This window comes from Aedes albopictus, chromosome 3 (assembly GCF_035046485.1).
Source record: "Aedes albopictus strain Foshan chromosome 3, AalbF5, whole genome shotgun sequence".
NCBI lineage: Eukaryota > Metazoa > Arthropoda > Insecta > Diptera > Culicidae > Aedes > Aedes albopictus.
The window spans coordinates 442,732,308-442,753,178 of record NC_085138.1 but is presented as its reverse complement, the minus strand read 5'-3'; the positions used below and the strand labels follow the sequence as shown (position 1 = coordinate 442,753,178).

The following is a 20,871-nucleotide window of genomic DNA, read 5'->3' as shown; positions in this document are numbered from 1 at the left end:
ATCAATACAACATCTAACCAAAATTTTAACTTGTCATTCTTTCACATTGATAACTTTAAAAGTTTTCAGTTTTATTCCACTTTTACAATTTAATTTAATTTAAATTAAACAGTACATTTGCAGTTTTTTCTTTGTATTCTGGTTTGTCGAGGATTGCAATCGTCCGCAATTGCCACCACGTTTAAGAATTGCAATTAATCCGCGTGCTGTTTTGTAAAGGTTTTGTTTCAACGGTAAGTATCTTGTTACTTGGGCTCAAATCGAATACCTAATATTATTTAGTTATTTCGTTTCTTCACACGAGTGTCTTGAGATACAATAATCCAAACAAGATAATCATAGAGAGAGAGAGCCGTGTGGCGCGTACGTTCACACGTATGAATTCCGCGTTCTAACAATCGCTGAATGCTATTGGGGTTACTCATTATTACCCATATGTCTCTATTACTTTGTTATAGTTTATAACTTTGTATTCTGGTTCGAATGAGAAAATGTTTTACCTTGTTTTACCATACCATTTGTGATAAAATTACTTTATGTTACAGTGTTGAAATTTGAATATCATTGCAACCTTTGTTTTTTTTTCTTTGTGTATTAGCTATACGGGTTACGGGTGTTCGAAGATAGAGAACGAGACGCTTCAAGATCTACTTGAAGAATTCCATCAGCTCGTGTCCACTCGAGGGCGACAGTTCCTCTCCATCGAGGTACTCTTCCAGCACTCTGCCCCGCATAAAACTTTTCTCGAAGGTACTGAAAGAGAGACAATGTTTAATGAATGATTGTTGTTCCAACCAAGAGACCCAAGCACAATTTACCTTAGCGTTTCAAATGAGACCGTGTTCTTGGAAAATAGATTCAGATGGGTCCGATTGGCAACCATCGTCAGCCGACCTGCTCCGTAGAAGCATTTGCTCTGTGATATGTGGAAAAACAGGATGATGCTGAGATTTGGTTGTTTCTAAGGGAAAGAAAGATGGTCATTAGAAAATGTTATTCGAAACCGAATCAAACTCCGGCATACCTTAAGTAGTTTGATAAGTTTCGGTTGCAACGATGGCGTGAAACTCCATCCATCTGGACTCTCGGCCACCAGCTGGATCTGCATTATGGACGTCGCATGCACGATAAAGTATCGGACTTTGGGTTCCCCCTTCCTGTTGTTGTTATTTTGCTGCTTGTTCCCGTGATGATGCTGCTGCTGGTGCCTATTCTGATGTTTGTTGTTGCTGCTATTGTTGTGGCTGCTGTTTCCATTGCCATTGTTGCTGTTGTTGTGACTGCTGGCAGCCAGCTTGAAATCGTTCGCCGAGAAATTGAAAGCATTTCCGACGCCACCGTTCACATTCAGGTGGTTCTGTATCACAGGTCGAGGCTTCTGGCCAATGTTGCTGTGGCCGGCGAATCCGAGATGACGGTCTTCATCTTTCAGCAGCTGGGCCACCGTGTTCAACAGGTACAAGTCGTTCGCGTTCGGCTGATATGATCTCGGGTGGCTGATGAACTTGAGGAAGAGCGCACTCAGCTTGTGTCGAAAATGAAACACCGAGGTACCGAAGTTGCTGTCCACAGCAAAGTTAATCCAATCGTCCACGATCAGCTTGCTCTTGTCGGACATGTCATGCTCGTCGTAGTCCGAATTCGATTCATCCAGATCCTTCCACGAGATAAGCGATTCCTCTTCGTTTAAGAACAGCGGACCGCAAAAGAGCGCGATCGTCACTGGCGCTACTACAGTATTGCACTTGATCAGGCAGTGAATTCCCGCTCTCGTTTTCTCCTCGAAGATGATCCACTCCGATGGAAGCGATAGGATGCTTTCCTTGTTCTTCTTCAGAGATTTGTCTCTGATCACCGAGCTAGGATGTGGACTGATCTTCTTGTCGATCCTTGTCTTAATCGTGGCATTTTCTTTGTCCACGCGACAGATGTTCGGATACAAACCGGCCACCAGGCACGCCTTCACCACGGCCCAGTTGTCTGAGTTCTGGTTCAGATCTTGAATGTTACCGGCTCCGTAGCTTTTGACCAAACCCACCGACCGCAAATGGCCGAGAATCTTACTTCGCAGGCTTCCGATGGTATCCATCGTACCCGAATTCAGGAAGAAACGATTACAAAACTGGCGCTCCTTCATCGATGGTTTTAGCTGAAACAGAGGAATAGTGCTTTAAACAAATTACGCAATAGAAATGTTAAGTAAAGAAGAAAACGGCATCTAACAGCGCCGCATGAATTACGAGTTATATCAAGTGTATAAAGCGATGGGTACTGTCAAGCTAATAAAATACGGCAGGCTGCATTGGGCTGGTCATGGCACACGAATACCCAAAAACAACGGATGAAGACATTATGCAGTAAAAGATAACCAGGAAGAGGCCGACGACTCCGTGGCAGACTGCACATACGATGACTGTCTGCTATTGTACCTAGAAGACCTAGGAACACTTAAGCGGTCTTCTTACTTTACCGGGCCGGGACCGTGCCGGGCCCCGGCAGTGCCCCGGTCATCGATTTCTTTCTAACGATATCTATGACGTGCTTCTCACTAGCCCGGCCGGGGCCCGACCGAGCCCCGGCACGGTGTGATGTGAAACACGCCATAGTAATCGCATGTAAGAAATCGATGACCGGGGTACGGCCGGGGCCCGGCACGGTCCCGGCCCGGTGTAATGGGAATAGCCCTTTATAGTCTCCCTGACTAGAAGCAATTGGCCCAAGACCGGGTTTAGTGGAAGAAACGCATGGAGGAGTTCCTGAAACAATCGCTGTAGCAACTTTCGAAGAAAATCTTGAAACAAATACTTGATGAAATCGTAAGAAACATATTAGGAAGTTTCATGATGGGAATACGGACGATACTAGTGTTATCGCCAAAGAAATATTTAAAGGTATCAATAGAAAAAATCATAATAGAAACCTTGGAAGAATACCTGAAGGATTCATTGAAAGATTCCCAGTATGTATAATTTCTTGGAGGAATTTTTGTGAGAACTCTTGAAGGAATTTTTCCTTTTTTTTATTAGAATTTCTAAACTATTTCTTCGGAAATTTCTTTTGGATATTTTTTCAGTAATTAGGTACTTTGGAAATACGTGCAGCAACTCGTTAAGAAATATTTTAATCTCTTCAGCAATTACCCTGAAAATTTTCTTCGGAAATTCCTTTGAGAATCCCTTAAACATTTTTTTTCTGATTTCATTCTGCATTATTTTTTTTTAATTTCTTAGACAATAGGCCAGATCGGTGAAGTACTAGATTTGTTGTAATGAGCTGAATTTTAGTATGGTGAGAAGGTCAATTCTCCGTTTCTGCAATAAAATGGTGCAAAAAACGTGGGTATTATGATTCTTTGCCTAATTTGATGCTGTTTGAGCAAAACTTTGGGCAACAATGTTGTTGTTTTTTTTTTCCATTTCTTGCAACATAAACAACATAGTTATCCAAAGTTTTGCTCAAACAGCATCAAATTAGGCAAGGAATCATAATACCCACGCTTTTTGTACCATTTCATTGCAGAAACAGAGAACTGACCTTCTCACCATACTAAAATTCATCTCATTACTACAAATCTAGTACTACACCGAACGTGCCCCATTCTTTTGGAAACTGTCTCAGCTATTGTGCCGAAAATTTAGTTCGCTATTGCTTTGGTAAAAAATGTCAAGTTTTTTTAGGATCTCCGTTAGAAGTCTCATTGAAAATTGCTGCGGCAATTTTTTTTTGAGAAATTGTTAGGCAACTCCTTTTGAAACTTCTTTAATAATGCTTTGCGAACTTCTTCATTTTGATTTCTACGGAAATTTCTTTGGAAATTTCGTCTGCAACTTTTCGCTGTTTTTTTTTACAATTGGATTGAAAAATCCTCTGGTAATTAATTACTTTGAGAGTAACTTCAACACTCTTCTGGAAGCTTCTTTGCCAATTCCTACGGGAATTGATTGGTTAATTCATTTGGCAATTCATTCGGCGAATTTCCTATGGGCTACCTGACAAAATCTTTCAAATTACCTTTTGCGGAGTTTTTTCGGGAAATTCTTTGGAAATCCCTTTAGAAATTTTCATTGGATTTGATTCGAGAATTCCTGTAAGATTATTTTCTGGAGGGTTTTTTTTTGGACATTTGAAAACTATTTCCGCAATTCCTTCGGAATTCGCTTCAATAACTCTTTTGGAAATTTCTTGGCAATAATATTTGGAATTGATTTAGGATATTATTTTTGAAAATCATTACTTTTCAGAATTCTTTGGGTAGCTGCTGTGAAATTTATCAGGCAACTCCTACGGAATTTCAGCCATTTCATTGAAAATTTCATCGGCAGCCCCTTCGCTACTATACCTGATAATTACTTTTGTAATTCTTTCAATAGTTCCTTTTTAGAAATTCATTCGACAGGTACTTTAAAAAATCCTTAGTCAATTCGTTTGTAAATTTGAGTGGCAATTTTTTGAAAACTTCTCCGGTAATTCCTCAGAAAATTCCTTTGGTAATTCCTCAAGAAATTTCCTTTGATAATTCCTCACGGGATTCCGTCTGATATTACTTTTGAAGTTTTCTGAGATACACTCTTGCGAAATAAAAAAAAAATCAATAAAGCAATTCCTAAAAATGTTTTAGGAATTTCAATAGAATTTCTTGGAGGAAGTTCTGTGAGAATTCTTGAAAGAATTCTGATATTGTTTCATTTGAATATCTGAAGGAGGATTTCCTAAATCCTTGAAAGCCTTATTCGATGAACTTCTTAATCATTTCTAGCAAAAACACCCAAAGCATCCTCTGGAGGAATTTGTGTAAGAACCTTCGAAAAATCTTGCAATAAATACATGAAAAAATCCTTGCATAAAAGAATTCCAGAATGATTTTTTGTGCAAAATTATTTGTAAAATACGTGGGAAAATCAGTTAAACCCTTCAGGACGCGCGCCGTTGTAAAAAGTGCAACACTACCAAAAAAACCTCGCTCGTCAACGCGAGCGCAGTGTAGTTTTAGGCTCAAACAGGCGCTCTTACTGAAAGGTTAAGAACGAATGAATGAAATCAATTTAGGAAATTCTAAGAGAATACTTCAATAAATTCTGAACGAATCTTTGGAGAAATCGGAAGATGATTTGTTGGATGAACTACTAAAGAAATAATTGGAAAAATCCTGATGAATTTTAAAGGGCCTCCTTGAAAGAATGCCTTTAAAATTTTGAATAAAACCTTGGAAGAATTCCAAATGTAATCCTCGGTAGAATCCTTGAATAAATTCGTAAAGAAACTTTTGATAACTTTCAAGAGATTAGAAATATTTAAGAAATCCCTTAGGAGTTCTTGAAGCGATTCCTGAAAAATTCTCGATAGATATCCTCTACGATACGCTTGAATTTTATCCTACTCAAAACAAAGGAATGAAGCGCTTTTTGTTTTTCTTTCTTATTTTTGTAGTTTTGTTAGAAGTGAGCACGAATGAAAACGATTTTTTGGAGGAATTTTTAGATGAATCATTAATAAATCCTGGTGAAATTTTTGACTGAGATGTTTGATAGATTTTTCAAAAGGTTTCTTGAAAGAGTTTTGAAGGAGTCTTATCAAAAATCACAATAGAAATTTTTAAAAGAGTTCCCAGAGGAACGCTATCAAAAATCGGAAGGAATCCTTGGGGAAACTCCTAGAGTTGATGGATATTAAAGAATTCGTTGGAGAAATTCCAGAAGGATTTTCTAAAGAATTCCTACAGAACTTTTACAGAAGTTCCTTTGAGGAACTTCTGTAGGAATCCAAGATTTAAAAAAAATCCAACGTATTCTTTGGAAATTTCATGGAGGAATTCTAGAAAGAATCTCTTAGCAAAACTGTAGAGAGACTCCTTGAAGATCTTTTTTTTTTCGAAAAAAAGCGCTGCAGTAATTTTTGAAGGAATCCTTGGTAAAAAATCTTAAGAAATCTTCAAAAATCTTAAGAAATCTTTAAATAACATTAGTGATGAATGCTTGCGGAAATGCCAGAAAAAATCTTGGAGAAATCTCTGAAAGAGTTATGTGCGGGAATAATTGAGAAATCCTTGAATAATCTATGGAGAAATACTTAAATTCTGTGGAAAAACCATCAAAGGAATATTTGAAGGATCTGCTGAAAGAAACCATGGAGGACTGTTTGAAGAAATTCTAGAATGAATTCTCTTCATCTAGCGGAATTCCGATGTAATTTCTTGGAACAATACTGCCTATGATCGCATAATTGTCCCATATGAATAGGAAACCCAGCAAAGATGGGACTGATATGCGATCATGGGTAGAATATCTGGTTGCAAAAAAATCATTGCAGAATTTTTTGTAGTATTTTTTTTTTCTTAAGAATGCTATGGATGCTATTCTAGATGAATCCTTAAAAACATTGTTGTCAGAATCTTTGCTGGACTTCCTAAACAAATCTTTCGAGAAACACTCGATGAAGGCTGTGCAAGAATCTTTTGAAGTACTCTGAAGTACTTTTGAAAACATCCTCGGAGACAACACTCTAAGAATTCCTGAAGGAGTGCTTAGAGAAATACTTAATGACATCCATGCATTAAACACTTACCTAATTCTTCTGCTATTCTGCTATTCTGCTATTATCAACGCATCCCCTGGCTTTCGCCCATCTGCGTTGTCTTTTCACTAGGCAATACGTCTACCAATTGATGTTTATGGGCTTGCCGGACCAAGTCATGTAGCTAAGCCAAACACCCCACCTACAACTGTTGGGTAGGCACCATTGTCCCGCCCACTGGTCTTTTACAGCTAGTTGTAGGTGCATGTGTGCGTGTAAGTATTGGAGTGTGTGTGTCAGTGTTGGTGTATTGTAGGCGCCAACTCGTTCTAATCCACTCTGATAGCTAACACCCTATTGAACCATTACCCTTAAATTTGGCAATCTATGAAATAGAATGAGTTAAACGCCTGTAGAAAACAGTCAGTTAAATCAAACAAGGAATATTAGTATTAAAGCGAAGATACAACGAAGCAACGCCCCGAACCTCGAGAGCACAAACCCCAAGAACCAAATGACAGGCAGCGCCGATAAGTCGATCGACTGGCCACCATCAGTGAATAACCAATCGAGTAAACCCCCCAGCACAAACTGCCACCAGCTCTCCCGACCTGCGCCCAACAAATCCGAGGCACAGCCCAGCCTTAGCTTCACCTTAAAACCAAAATCTAGATTACAGAGCACAATACTTCCCAAGTAACCACACAGCTCGAGCCGCAAATCACGCACAACACGGCACAAATAAGACAAACACTACCACGCCCGTACAACCGAACCCGACCTAGAGTAGAGAAGGGTCTCTTTCCACTCCAACCCGGACTCAACTGCACCCACAGGGCAGCGCACCTCACCCACACCGCACTCATTCATGCATCACTGTCCGAGCCGCACGGTCACCTGGGTTGAGTCTATCTGCATGACCTCGCCCAACCCGTAACGCAGAGTTTAAGTCCCTCTCTTGCATTACAAAGTACTCCCTCTTCCCAAAAATCTGTGCGTGGTATAAATGAGATCTTAAGGCTGAAGAAATCGTCACCAATACAACCGCCAACACTGAGCACTCAATGATGTCGGCCTTATCAACGACGACCCCCTCAGTCCCAAACCCAATTATCCCACACTACCCAAGTAACCACCCTGCTGAAGCCGTAAGCACCACACGCACAAAGCACACACACACCGACACGCACCACCCCACACAAACCACCAAGGCCGAACAAAAGCGGAAAGCGGTGCCACCACTGCTGAATCACGAGTTTTTCAGTATAATTCAGCAATCGTAGATCCATTCTTCGACCCTACTCAGCCCTAACGGTCCATAGCAATGCCTGTCAATATATGCGCCTCACACATGCAACCCCTACACCCTAACAGTATGGTCACTTGGGTATCCCTGGGTTTTGACATGATGGTCAGGGATCACAGCCATCAAAACGTTCCACACTTTATCAGGGCTTACGACCTGTAGACATGATGATTTCTCAATAGTTTCAAGCTCTTTCGGACCTTCCGCTATTGGAGACCATCATGGCTAGCGGTGTTATTAAACACTTACCTAATTCTTGAAGACAAATTATTCTTCAAGAATGATTTTTTAAAGAAAACGGTAAAGCAATCTTCACCTAATTCCCAAAGGATTCCTAGGTGCAATATCGATCGCCACTGGTTCGATTCCCGGTCGGTCAGGCAACTTTTCGTAAACGAAATTTCCTCAAATTCCTTGGGCATAGCGTATCTTCGTGCCTGGCTGCCACCCGAAATACACTTGCAAACATTTGCAAAGGAAGCTCTCAGTTAATAACTGTGGAAATGCTCATATAACACTAAGCTGAGAAGCAGGCTTTGCCTCAGTGGGGAAGCTGCGCCAAGAAGAAAAAGCATTACGAAAAGATCCTGGTCATTATCGGTCAGTCTCTAAATATTCAATCAGTTGGCATTAGATCCTTCCCAACCAAGCTGAGTTATATGCCCAAATTTTAGGCTATTTGGCCCACAAACCTCCCCCCCCCCCCCCCCCCCCATTACGAAGAGAACAAACCTGCCGATAATACGCTTATTCACCCTATGTGTCAAACAAAAACTCACCTCATTCCACTTCTGGAACGCCCGCAGCAAGCACAAACAATCGCTATAGGAATCCTCTGCCATGTCCCGCTTTAACTTGGCCGCTTTATCCTTATCCAGGGCCGTCGTGGGCAACACGAACGGATCGTTCACGCTCAGCGCACTGACAATCGTCAGCACCGGGTCGATGCACTTCAGAAAGATTCCGTACAACAAGATCTTTCCTAATCGCGCATCCACGGGCAGATCCGCCAGAATCAATCCCAGTTCCGTCAGGTTCTCGTCGTCATCCAGTGCGCCTAGCTTCTGCAGTAGCTTGATGCTCTGTTTGATGCTCATCGTAGACGGTGGCTGTATGGCTTTGCTCAGGAAGTTCAGAATCGATGTGTGGCTGGCAATGATGGACGTTTGCAGGCAAATCTCCGTCAACGGAACGCGTAGAATCTCCGGCAGTGTAAACTTGTCCATCGCATCGAACCTTTGCCGTGTGAACAATCGAAAACACACACCGGGCTTCGTTCGACCGGCTCGTCCGGCCCGCTGGGTTGCACATGCTTGTGAAATCCACGTCGCCGTCAACGAGGTTGTCGATGTAACCGAGTCGTAGTGCTTTTGTTTCACTTTTCCACTATCGATCACATACACCACATCATCGATGGTAATCGAAGTTTCTGCGATATTCGTGGAAAGGATGATCTTCCTGGTGTTCGGCGGAACCGGCTTAAACACTGCATTCTGATCGTTAGTTTGCATATTGCTATGCAGCATGTAGATTCGGAAGTTCGACGATCCGCTCAATCCACAATTGATCATTTCATACTGCTCTAGAATGTCGTCGTAGCCAGGGAGAAACACTAGGATTGCTCCCGGCGCCAGCTTCGTGCAGATATACTTGATGATGTCCAGAATCAAGCGGTGATCAATTTTCTCGTCGTTCACCGTGCTGTGATACACATCGAGAAGTACCTTGGCAAGCTGTCTTGGCGGGGTTTGCAGCTGAGGAAGCGGCTGTTGAAGTTGCTGCTGAACCTGCTGTTGCTGTGGATGAGTGACCATATCCAACATCTGCGAACACGCGTTGTAACCATTGATGCTGACGGACCAATCCAGCGCAGTAAAATTGTGCTTGCCTCTGATCATCGGATCCGCTCCCATGTCTATCAGACGTTTCACCACATTCGTGTATCCTGCAAGAAGAATCATTCAAAACATTAGTCGGACACCTCCGAAAATTACCCCACAGAGAGAACAAACCTTTTGCCGCGGCGATCATAAGCGCCGTCATCTTCGTTTCGGTATGCTGGAAATTGATCGGATTGTTTTCGTCCTCAACCAGATAGAAAAAGTGATTGAAATCATCCGGATTGTTCTCGATCCAGCACAACTCGAGGATGTCGTTCATCAGCAGAATCGTCTCGTCGTCCATGTTTGCCGTGTTGACCAGCTCCGTCCGGTGCGGATTTTGCGCCAGCGCTCGGGCAAAGTCAGGTGTGCTTTTGAACTGTCGTTTGACTTCGTCGATCTTGGCGTTGTAGCGATCGATTCGGTACAGCACATCCTCCAGGAAGTAGCTCTCGATGGGGAACAGTCTTCCGGGGATTTCGATCAGTGGACAGTTGTTGAAGTAGCGCGAAAATGTATTGGATTCGATGGTGGCAGACATGAGGATAACTTTGATGTTCGTGTGCTGCAGGACTTTCTCCTTCAGCGAGATCAGCAAAAAGTCCGAATACTGATCGCGTTCATGAACTTCGTCCACGATGATGTGGGTCACGTCGTTCAGAATACTGGTGGAATTCTTGCCCATTAGACATCGAAGTAGAACACCGTTTGTGCAGAAAATAAGGTTGGTGATCGGGCTCAGTCGACTTTCCAGTCGAATCTGGTAGCCAATTGTCTGTCCAAGTTGTTCATTCCGCTCGTAACTGACTCGATCAGCTACGGTGATCGCCGACAGTCGTCGTGGTTGAGTACAAATGATCCTGCAGACTTCGCCTTGTTGGGTGGCAGACTCGAGAATGAACTGTGGAATTTGGGTAGTCTTGCCGGAACCGGTGCTACCCGAAATGATCATTACCTGATTCTGCGCCAAGCAGTTCAGAATGGCGTCTCTGTAGGGAGCAATCGGCAGCCGAAGCCGCTCCTGGATGATTTGCATGCTGGAATTTGTCGGTGGCGGGATGCATTTGACGGAATTGTTCGGCGATCCCAGGTTCAGACTGTAGGATGTCAGGGTGGGATACAACTTGCGCCGCGCGTAGGAGTCTGCCAGTTCCTTTTGGAAGGGGCCCTGCTTCTGGAGTATCATTTCAATCGTCTTCTGCGAATTCTCACTGATGTCCAGGCTTGCATCGTCGTGGATTAGCGATAGGATGTTCGATTTGTAGATCGTCAGGTAGCGTTGGTTGCCTGAAAAAAGAGGTCGAAATGTGTATAATAGCGTGGTTCAAAAAAATGTTTTTGCTCCACACCGCTTATTCGATTCCTAGCCAGATTATATGCTTTCTCCCAAAATTTGAGCTCATTTGGATGAAAATTGAGACTGCACAAGCCCTTCAAAGTTTGTATGGGGCCGTCCATATACCACGTGGACAACTTAGAGGTGGGAGGGGGTTTGAGAAATGTCCATGCTTGTCCATAGGGAAGGGGGTAGGGGTCTGCCAAATGTCCACGTGGACAGCAATCATTTAAGAAATAAAAAGGATTCATCAACGAAAGAAATTTTGCTGTATTATTGACTTGATTTTCCTTTAAAACAGTTTCCTATTAGATTTTTTCAAAAAAATTACTTGTTTTAGTTGGCAACGGCTATTTCAAAAATGTAGTCACAGCTTTACATATCAATTTTTATTTACTGTAGCAAAATTTCTTGAAAAATTATCAGAATTACGAATTACCTACTAAATAGTTAACCTACTAAAGTTTACCTACTAAATAGTTTAACCATCATGAGTAAAGATTTCGATTGTGGATAAAAATCGGTAACTAATTATTGAGGCGTCCGATTTAAATGCGGTCTTCGGCAAAGTTGTAGTTGATAAAGTAGCCTAGAAGTACCAACTAACCCTCTAGGGCACTTGGGGAAATGCTACGATCTATTGAATGAAAAACATCGTTTTCCCATAGTAATTCCCATACAAACATTGAAGGGCTTGTGCAGTCACAATTTTCAACCAAATGAGCTCAAATTTTGGGAGAAGGCATATAATCAAGCTAGGAATCGAATAAGCGGTGTGGAGCAAAAACGATTTTTTGAACCACGCTAGAGGCCTATATGGCCATCTGCAGAAGAAGAGTTATAGGTAAGTTATTCACAAAATATGTGCTCAATTTTTTTTTTTAAATATGATACGCTTTTAATATTTCCTCTCGGGATTACTCTTGGAACTTTTTTCCAAGATCTCTCATTTTTCCCCAAGTTTTTTTTAAGTTCCTGTCGAAATTTCTAAAATAAGACGCTGCGGAGTTTCTCGCAAGATTCCACAAAATTTCTTACAGGAAATTTCGTAAATTTAACCATGAGATATTCTGAGGAAAACTTTGTAAGAACTCTGGGAGTACCTATAAAAGAAATACTAAAAGGACCATTCAGAATCTCGGGAAATTTTCCGGTAAACATTCCGGGAATAATCCTGAGAAAATCAGTAAAAAAACTTAGGTGGATCACTGCAAGAAATCCGGTACAACTATGAAGAAATGCCTGGCTCTAAAACAAACCACGAGATATCAGCAATAGCTTCCAGAAGACACTCCGGGAAAAAATCTTAGGAGAAAATCTAGGGTAAATTCAGAAAAACTCCAGGCATCCCAGGACCAAAACCGGAAAGAATCTTCTGAGAGAAGTTCCAGGAGAAATCTCAGGTGAAACTTTTTTTTTATGTTATTGCTGATTTAAAAGCTGATCACATGGTTGTGCCTTTGCCCAGGGAAATCTCAGGTGAAACTTCAAAATAAATTAAACGAGAACCTTAACCTTAGAGATATATACCAACTGAAACTCCAGTAGAAAACCCTAGTAGGAACCATAGAAGAAAGCTCACAGAAAAATCTTGAAGAAATTACAGGAAGAAATTACACGGAAGAAATTACACGTAAGAGGAATTTCGAGAGAAATTCCGCAACAATGTCTACGAGTTATGCCGCGAGAAATTCTTATAGAGAAGTCGGGATAAATCTTGGTAAAAATTCTACGAGGCACTCTGGGAACAATAAAAAAAAATAGGTGGAAAGGAATTCGGAAGTACCGTCAAGGCGCCATTCACCGTGAGGGCTCCATTCACCGTGTGCCTTCGAATATTTATTCATTATTTCCATATTATGATTAAATGATATGACAATTTCCCTTCAATTTCACCAATACAACATTGTATTGGTGAAATTGAAGGGAAATTGTCATATCATTCAATTATAATATGGAAATAATGAAAAAATATTCGAAGGCACACGGTGAATGGAGCCCCCACGGTGAATGGCGCCTTGACGGTATCTCCGGGAAAAATTCAAAAAGGAATACAAAGAAAAATACGCGAAAAATATGGATGATTTTTGAAAAGTCCTGCCTCCCAGGACTTCTCAAAGAGTTTTCTCTAAACCAGTTTGGGGAAGGAACCCTGGCGGAATATCTGGAATAATCCTTGTAGCAGAATTTTTAGAAGAATTTTAACTTCCAGGTTCATCCACGTCCACATGGAATTTGCAATATCTTATCGGAATCGTTGGCTTGCTGGATATGTCTAGGTCTGAGATCCCTACTTGTGTTCCTATTACAATTCATTTGTGTTCCTATACAATTCCGTAATCTTTATGGATCTTCAAGCAGTAAAATTTGCCGTTTTTTTATTAATACGGCCAATGTATTATTTTTCATCCGTGCCAAATTTTCCTGAGTATTCAAGAAATTCCCTGAGTTCCATGTTTTTCCCAGTTATGGCTAGTTTCCACTTCGTACGTACTGTGCATAGAGATAAGACAAGTAATGGTCAAGTAATGATTCCGATTTCAGAAAAAAAGTGTAACACTCGTAACGCCTCCCGTGCGAATCAAGTGGAGCTGTCACTTTCCCTTGCGGAAAAATAATTCGTGCTAAAGCCTGTATCCGCAATAATCGGGACACAGAAATGCAGCTGTAACTCTGCAATAGATACATTAAAATTGCTCAAATTTTGTCTAATAACATCTTAAGATGTGTTCATTTCACATACAAAATTTCATGTGAATCGGTGCAGTACTTTTTGTTGTAGCAACGAAAGAGTAAAATGTGCGCCATTGAATTTTGTACAGTCCCTAGTTTTGCTTGTCAGCGCTGTAACTTTTGAATTTGACAAAGGAAATGGCTGAAATTTTGAACACAAACCTCTCTATCTACATTTTTTGCAAAGGCAAAATTTCAAAAAAAAATCGATGCACAATCAACAATTTTATTGTCGAAACATGTATTGGGACTGAACGTGATTTTAGCCCCTCAGACAGCAATTAATCAGCACCCTTCATTGTTTCAATTGTACTATTGAAAGTACTATACCAATAAACACCAAATTTTGCAGGCATAATATACACATAATCAACTAGATTCTGTGAAAATTTCATGAAAATTGGCTGAGAAATTCAAAAGTTATGGATAGGCAAAAATCGCACATGAAAAACACGAAAAATTTTCAAAACACTCACCCCTATCAACACCAGTAGCTTTCAAGCCAATCTATCAAAGTTGATGAAATTTTGCAAGAAAGTGTCTCTATAAGTATCATAACTGCTAACGAAATTTCATAATTATCATCACAGAACTTTGAACTGTAGCGTAAAAGAAACATTTAGTATGCGAATGAAAATTGGTCATGATTGTACAAAATGCTTAAAACCACGCCTGTTTGCTTTTCATCCACAGTTAAAAGTAATGCATCGATTTTTATGAAATTTGGCACAAATAATAAGCATACAACAAAGAGTTCTCAGTCAATTATTTGGCCAATTTTACCGATTCATTACAGAGCTTCTGACGTACTTCTGTGTCCCGATTATTGCGGATACAGGCTTTATTATTCCCTGTGAAGTTTAGGGGTGTCGGGGTTCAATATTTACTTTTATAAAATGGTTGTAACCTTCATGTAGATAGAACTCTTGATTCAGGACTTCGAAACTTCAACACCGATACTCGAATACTTCCCCTCATGTCAGCCTATGGTCTCCGCAGGATATCACCACACTCCCCATACTGGATCAGTTGTCAAAATTACTTGCGGGAAAAGGTGGAATTTTACTTGAGCGCTCTACTTGGCAACAAGAAACTAAGCTTTAAATAAAATATCACAGAGGATTCTGTGAATGCCGGGCAACTCCCAGGAACAATCCGTTCCCAGCCATCTTAGCAAACTGCAGTAGAATCACTTGGCATAATACGGAACCTCACGGTGATGGCAACTTGCTCCGCCAACAGTGCACTCGTCAATGAGGCAGCATCACACTGACGACGACCCCGTCATGGTGCTGGCTGTCACTGATTCTTGCTAGGGGAAATACACGCATGGGAAATGCTACTCAGCTTTGTTCATACCCCACATTCTCCCTCTTCTCCGAAAAAAAAAGTTTTCTTACTAGCAGGCTTGTTATTTTTACGCTCAAACCCTCAATTTCGTTCTCTTCATCCTTATGGCACCAATGCCTAGGGGCGAGACAGATCTAACGAGAGCAAATCTGTGCTCGAGGTGTTGCTGAGAATTCCTCACAGTTCCTCAGAATTTCTCCCATTTATGCCAAAGTGTGATCTGGCACCAATGTCAAACTGCCAAAGTGTTGCGTGTGCTGAATGAAAATTGCAGTTTTAGCGATGTCTTTCAACAAATTTCGTCGATCATCGATAAAAGGAGTAACTCAGAATTTCTCAGAGTTGCTTTCGTTTGCACAGTGTCTTGCCCCTAGACCAATGCAACAAGATATTGTGTATTCAGTTCAAAGTTGGATTATCCCGACTGTTTGTGAAACTGTTCAGAACAGTCGTCGAATATCGAGGGGGTTCTCGATGTATTCTATAGAAATCGATCAATCAGCAAATTGGTTTCGAGTAAAGTGTCTCGAGTATACCAAAGTGGAGAATCCTTGTCGTTTTGACAGGTCTCCTGCTCGATTGGAACTATGGGGATGACACTAGATCGACTGTTCCAATTTTGACGTTTCTCCTCTTTGTTTTATCCAGGCTCGTTAGTTTCGAGCACATCATTATTCCAAACATTCAGGTCTTCAAGAACTTCAAACATAGGTAATTATCTTGGTTCTTATGTAAATTGCCTTTATTACACCTTATTTTAGAAAATGCAAAACATTTATCGCGGAAAAAAATATCCTCATAAATTTATTAATTGATAAACATTGCATCTGAACACCCCTGACGTCCGCGCCAAAAAGCTGGCGGCTTGGCTGCCGGCAACAGCTGATCAAGGAATCAGTTGGCGCCCGGTCAGCTGTCCTTGTTTCACCAATTGAATGTTTTTAAATATTGTCGGGCCGCCACCAAACCGGACTTCGCGCAATCAAGTCGCGACGCGACCCAACTCGCGACGTTTTTCAATCATGTCAAAGGTAGCGCGCATCCTTCCCGTTGCTGTCAGCAACACAGCGCACTAGATGCGAAACAGTTGCGACACTTGTGGACAAAGAAAATGACAATTTTAGATTGAATGTCGGTCTTGATTCCAACCGGATAGACAATACGCGTATGCGCGCGAAATCTTTCCCGCTCATTTTTGCTGTCAAATCCGTCAGCAACCGTTCACCGACCGTTTGAAACGTCGACTGTTTCAAATGGTCGTGAACAGTTTGGAACTGGACGGTCAATACACTTCAAGATACAAGAATTAAGACGAATGGCCACATTTACTTTTTGTTTAGTAAACGCACTTTTGTTAATATCGAACCTATATCATTTGATTGATAACTTGCAATGCTAACCGATCATCTATGGGGTTTTGCCGAGCTCCAATAAAAATAACTACAACACACGCAGTTGGGTGATGCGTCTTCTCTCCTTCAAGCGCACGTCTCGTTATGTATCCGGCCCTGTTTTTCTCTCACTCAAATCAATCGTTATTCACGATTGCGAAAATTCGACGCATTCAACGAAAACGAACATATTTTGTAAGAATTATTTGTAAAAAAAAAAAGAAAAAAAACAAGAGATTAACGAATTTGATATTTATCAGACTAAAGATTCCGTATATCATACAACTCCACTTTCAATGCTTCAATGTGATGGTACAGATGGACCATATATAACACACAAATATCCTTCATTATACGAAAATAGATTCTACCAAACGAGTTCGAAAGAGGTTCTACAACATATTTTCAGTAGATATGTTTTCATTGCGTACTTGAATTTTAAACTGTTTTACGATATGCAATTTTTATGGGCGGTTTTCATTACACGTCCCTGCATTTTCCTCACGCACAGCTTTCGGCAGTTATCATGCAACGCCATTTCCTCAGACGGGTTTCTTTACACATCGCTGCATTTTCCTGATGCAAACAATTGGGTTTTTAAATTTTGAAAAATGTATTGATTTTTTTTTATTTTATTCGAAAGAGCACCTTTTTCTGAGCCACTGTGATTTTTTTCAGATTTTTTGAGCTTCATTTTGGTACCCAAAATCAATTTTAAAGAGATTTTTTGAAATCACCTTTTGACAGCTGGGCAACTGCTTGACAGCTCCGCCCAGTACAAAATGCGACGAGGGGTGATTCGACAAATCGCTCCCATACAAACTTCAAATTGATTTTAAAATAGGTTCCCGGGCACCAAAATTCATGCAAATTTGGATTTCGGCTCAGTTTTGCATGCAGATTCAGAATATTGAATTATCTCAACACCGTTTAAGAAGCCAATTTTCGGCAGTTTTTCAATAACGCCATTTCCTTGGACGGATTTCATTTCACGTCCCTGTATTTTCCTTATGCAGAAAAATTTTCGGCGGTTATCCAACAACGCCTTTATCTTGGACGGTTTTCACTACACGTCCCTGCATTTCCTTTATGCAGAATAATTTTCGGCGGTTATCCAAAAATGCCGTTTCCTTGGACGGTTTTTATTACACGTCCCTGCATTTTCCTTATGCAGAAAAAAATTTCGGCGGTTATCCAACAACGCCTTTACCTTGGACGGTTTTCACTACACGTCCCTGCATTTTCTTTATGCAGAATAATTTTCGGCGGTTATCCAAAAATGCCGTTTCCTTGGACGGTTTTCATTACACGTCCCTGCATTTTCCTTATGCAGAAAAATTGTCGGCGGTTATCCAACGACGCCTTTACCTTGGACGGTTTTCACTACACGTCCCTGCATTTTCCTTATGCAGAAAAATTGTCGGCGGTTATCCAACAACGCCTTTACCTTGGACGGTTTTCACTACACGTCCCTGCATTTTCTTTATGCAGAATAATTTTCGGCGGTTATCCAAAAAATGCCGTTTCCTTGGACGGTTTTCATTACACGTCCCTGCATTTTCTTTATGCAGAAAAATTGTCGGCGGTTATCCAACGACGCCTTTACCTTGGACGGTTTTCACTACACGTCCCTGCATTTTCTTTATGCAGAATAATTTTCGGCGGTTATCCAAAAAATGCCGTTTCCTTGGACGGTTTTCATTACACGTCCCTGCATTTTCCTTATGCAGAAAAATTTTCGGCGGTTCGACACGCCATTAATTTGCCCAACCAAAAAAACCCGAGCAAAAAACCAACCCAACCAACCAATGCCGCGAGTATTTTACGGCAACATTCACAATAGCCAAACACCTCTACCATCATGCACATCAACCTGTTTGCATTTACCGTTCAACCGAGCGACAACACGAGCATGTACGATCCGAGGAATCAACGAAAGCGCGACCATCCATGCCGAGCAAGAACATGAAGAAACATGCATGCAATCATCGACCGACCACCTATCCACAGCGTGCTACCAGTCGACAACAAAAATCAACCACGTCACCGCGCCTTCGTTCATGTGTTTGTGCTAGAACCAAGGCTAAAACAGAACGCGGTTGGAAAAACAAAAACTTTCCGCGCTCTAGCTTTCTCCAGGAACCGCAGAATTGCAACACCCACTTCACTGTGTTTGTAGCACCACCACACACTTCACACACCAAAACGATTTGTTTTCTCTCACTGTTTTTATGCCAAGTGATTCTACCTATTTTATGATTAACTTGTTATTGATTATGATGCACTCCTGGCAGGATCGCCAATGTGAATGCCGGGCAACTCCCAGGAACAATCCGTTCCCAGCCATCATAGCAAACTGCAGTAGAATCACTTGGCATAATACGGAACCTCACGGTGATGGCAACTTGCTCCGCCAACAGTGCACTCGTCAATGAGGCAGCATCACACTGACGACGACCCCGTCATGGTGCTGGCTGTCACTGATTCTTGCTAGGGGAAATACATGCATGGGAAATGCTACTCAGCTTTGTTCATACCCCACAGATTCCCGATTTTCCAAGTTTCTCAAGGTAGTAGACACCCTGTCGGTTGGAATTTCCGAAGAAACCTAGGCTGAGTTCCCAAAACAATCCCGGGGGAAACTTTGAAAGTAATCCTAGCTGGATTGCGAGATAGAATTCCAGGAAAGTTTTCTAAAATAATCCCAAAAAATGATAATATGATCTTATCAGAAATCCCAGCTGAAAATCTCGAGAGAATCCCAGATGGAATTTCTGAAGGAAACGTAAGAGGAAATCCTGTTGGATTTCCAAGAAGATTCAATAAAATGGTATCAAGAAAAATTCTTGAAGGAATCTTCCACAGAAAATTCAGTAGTAATACCAAGAAGAATTACTGAAGGGATGCCTGCATGAATTCCTGTAGGGATCTCTGGAGCATTTCCTGAAAGAATCCGTAGAATTGGAAGAATTCCTCAACACTGAAAATTGCGAGCCGTGTTGACAATAATTGAGCATATTTACCTGTAGTTGTTAATATATAATAAGTTTATCATATAATGAAAACCAACATGGGATTACTTTTTCGGTGATAACAAACATCGAACATTAAACAATTTTTAATTTCAAAAATCATTGGTTTGTTTTTATTCCTTTGAATTTCTGCTATACAGACTGAAAATCAAAGTATTCCTCACATCGAAAAACACCTGTACATCGAACAATACTGTGCAAAATATCTTTTGTTCAAATAAATCAAGACAGTAGCTAAAGAGAAATAACAAAACATCAATTATTCAAAGGCAAAAGCCATCATCACAGATTTTCGCAAAACAGAAACAGTGGCAGCATAAAACTTTTGCCCCGTAGCATTCAAGCGATTTCATTGCACAAACCGTATACTCAATCAAACTGGGTGGGCAGCATAGACAGTGGCAAAAGGAAGTTCACTCACCTTTCCCATGGGACCTGGACTTGAGCGATTTGTTTTTGACGTAATCGTGGATGTAGGCCCGGTGCTCCCGAGTGAACGAAGCCGGAAAGTCAAACTCGTTCAGCTTCTCGTCCTGGACGAACTTGTCGATCATGTAGTGAATGGCGATGCGAACATCCTCCTCAATGTTTATGTTGGTTTTTCCTCGGCCGGCCATGTTGGAGCTGTTTTCGTTTATTTTTTCCCCCGAGTTCGCAGAAAGCAAAAATATTTGATCAATTTTCCATGCGATCCCGATGGTTTCCATCGCAAAAACTTACCTCGGCTGGTGGCGGAAACGGGGCAGCAGATAATGTGCTAGAAACTATCCTGATCCAGGATGAAAACGGTGGTAAAATTGACCATTCGATACGCAGATGACGATTTTTGCACCTTTTCGAAGGAGAGCCCACCAAATTTTTCGCTCGACTGTCAAGTGTGTTGGACAGACTCGACTCGACTCAAGCAAGCAAAGCTGATGCTGAAGCTGAAGGCACTCGCTGCACACGACGGACGCAACGACACGAGACACTCACAAAATGCAAGGTTTGTAGAAATGGCACACTACAAGACACACTTTGTACGCGAAAGCTAAATGTAAATTATTAAGGAGGAGAAAGGTCATCAAGCTTGGAATTTAATTTTGCTTGAGGTTATTTTATCTGAAATAATTTTTCCTGAGAAAGTCTTACCGTATTAAAACCAATGAATAAATTATTTTCCAACGATTAAAATTTTATTTAGTTTAGTTATTTTATATAATCGCTGATTTCAAGTTACAGTGTAACAAGATGAGAGAAGTCACAGCCCTATTGAGTTCCGAAATGTTTTTGTCTCGACCCCTTGTGGCGTTTTTCGTTCCTCTGTCTGTCAGTTTCGGTAAACATCCTCACA

General features: G+C 41.1%; 1 protein-coding gene across 1 annotated transcript; it reads right to left on the bottom strand.

Moving 5' to 3' along the window:
- Positions 1-23: 23 nt before the first annotated feature.
- On the bottom strand, positions 24-20,447 carry LOC109425944 (3'-5' RNA helicase YTHDC2). The gene is made up of 7 exons (XM_019701349.3): positions 20,259-20,447; positions 19,960-20,162; positions 9,829-10,983; positions 8,596-9,761; positions 1,025-2,149; positions 819-961; positions 24-753 (listed from the first exon to the last, which is right to left on the bottom strand). Exons 2-7 carry the CDS (start codon positions 20,153-20,155, stop codon positions 648-650), a joined length of 3,891 nt encoding a protein of 1,296 aa, XP_019556894.3. The 5' UTR covers positions 20,156-20,162; positions 20,259-20,447; the 3' UTR covers positions 24-647.
- Between the last annotated feature and the right edge of the window lie 424 nt (positions 20,448-20,871).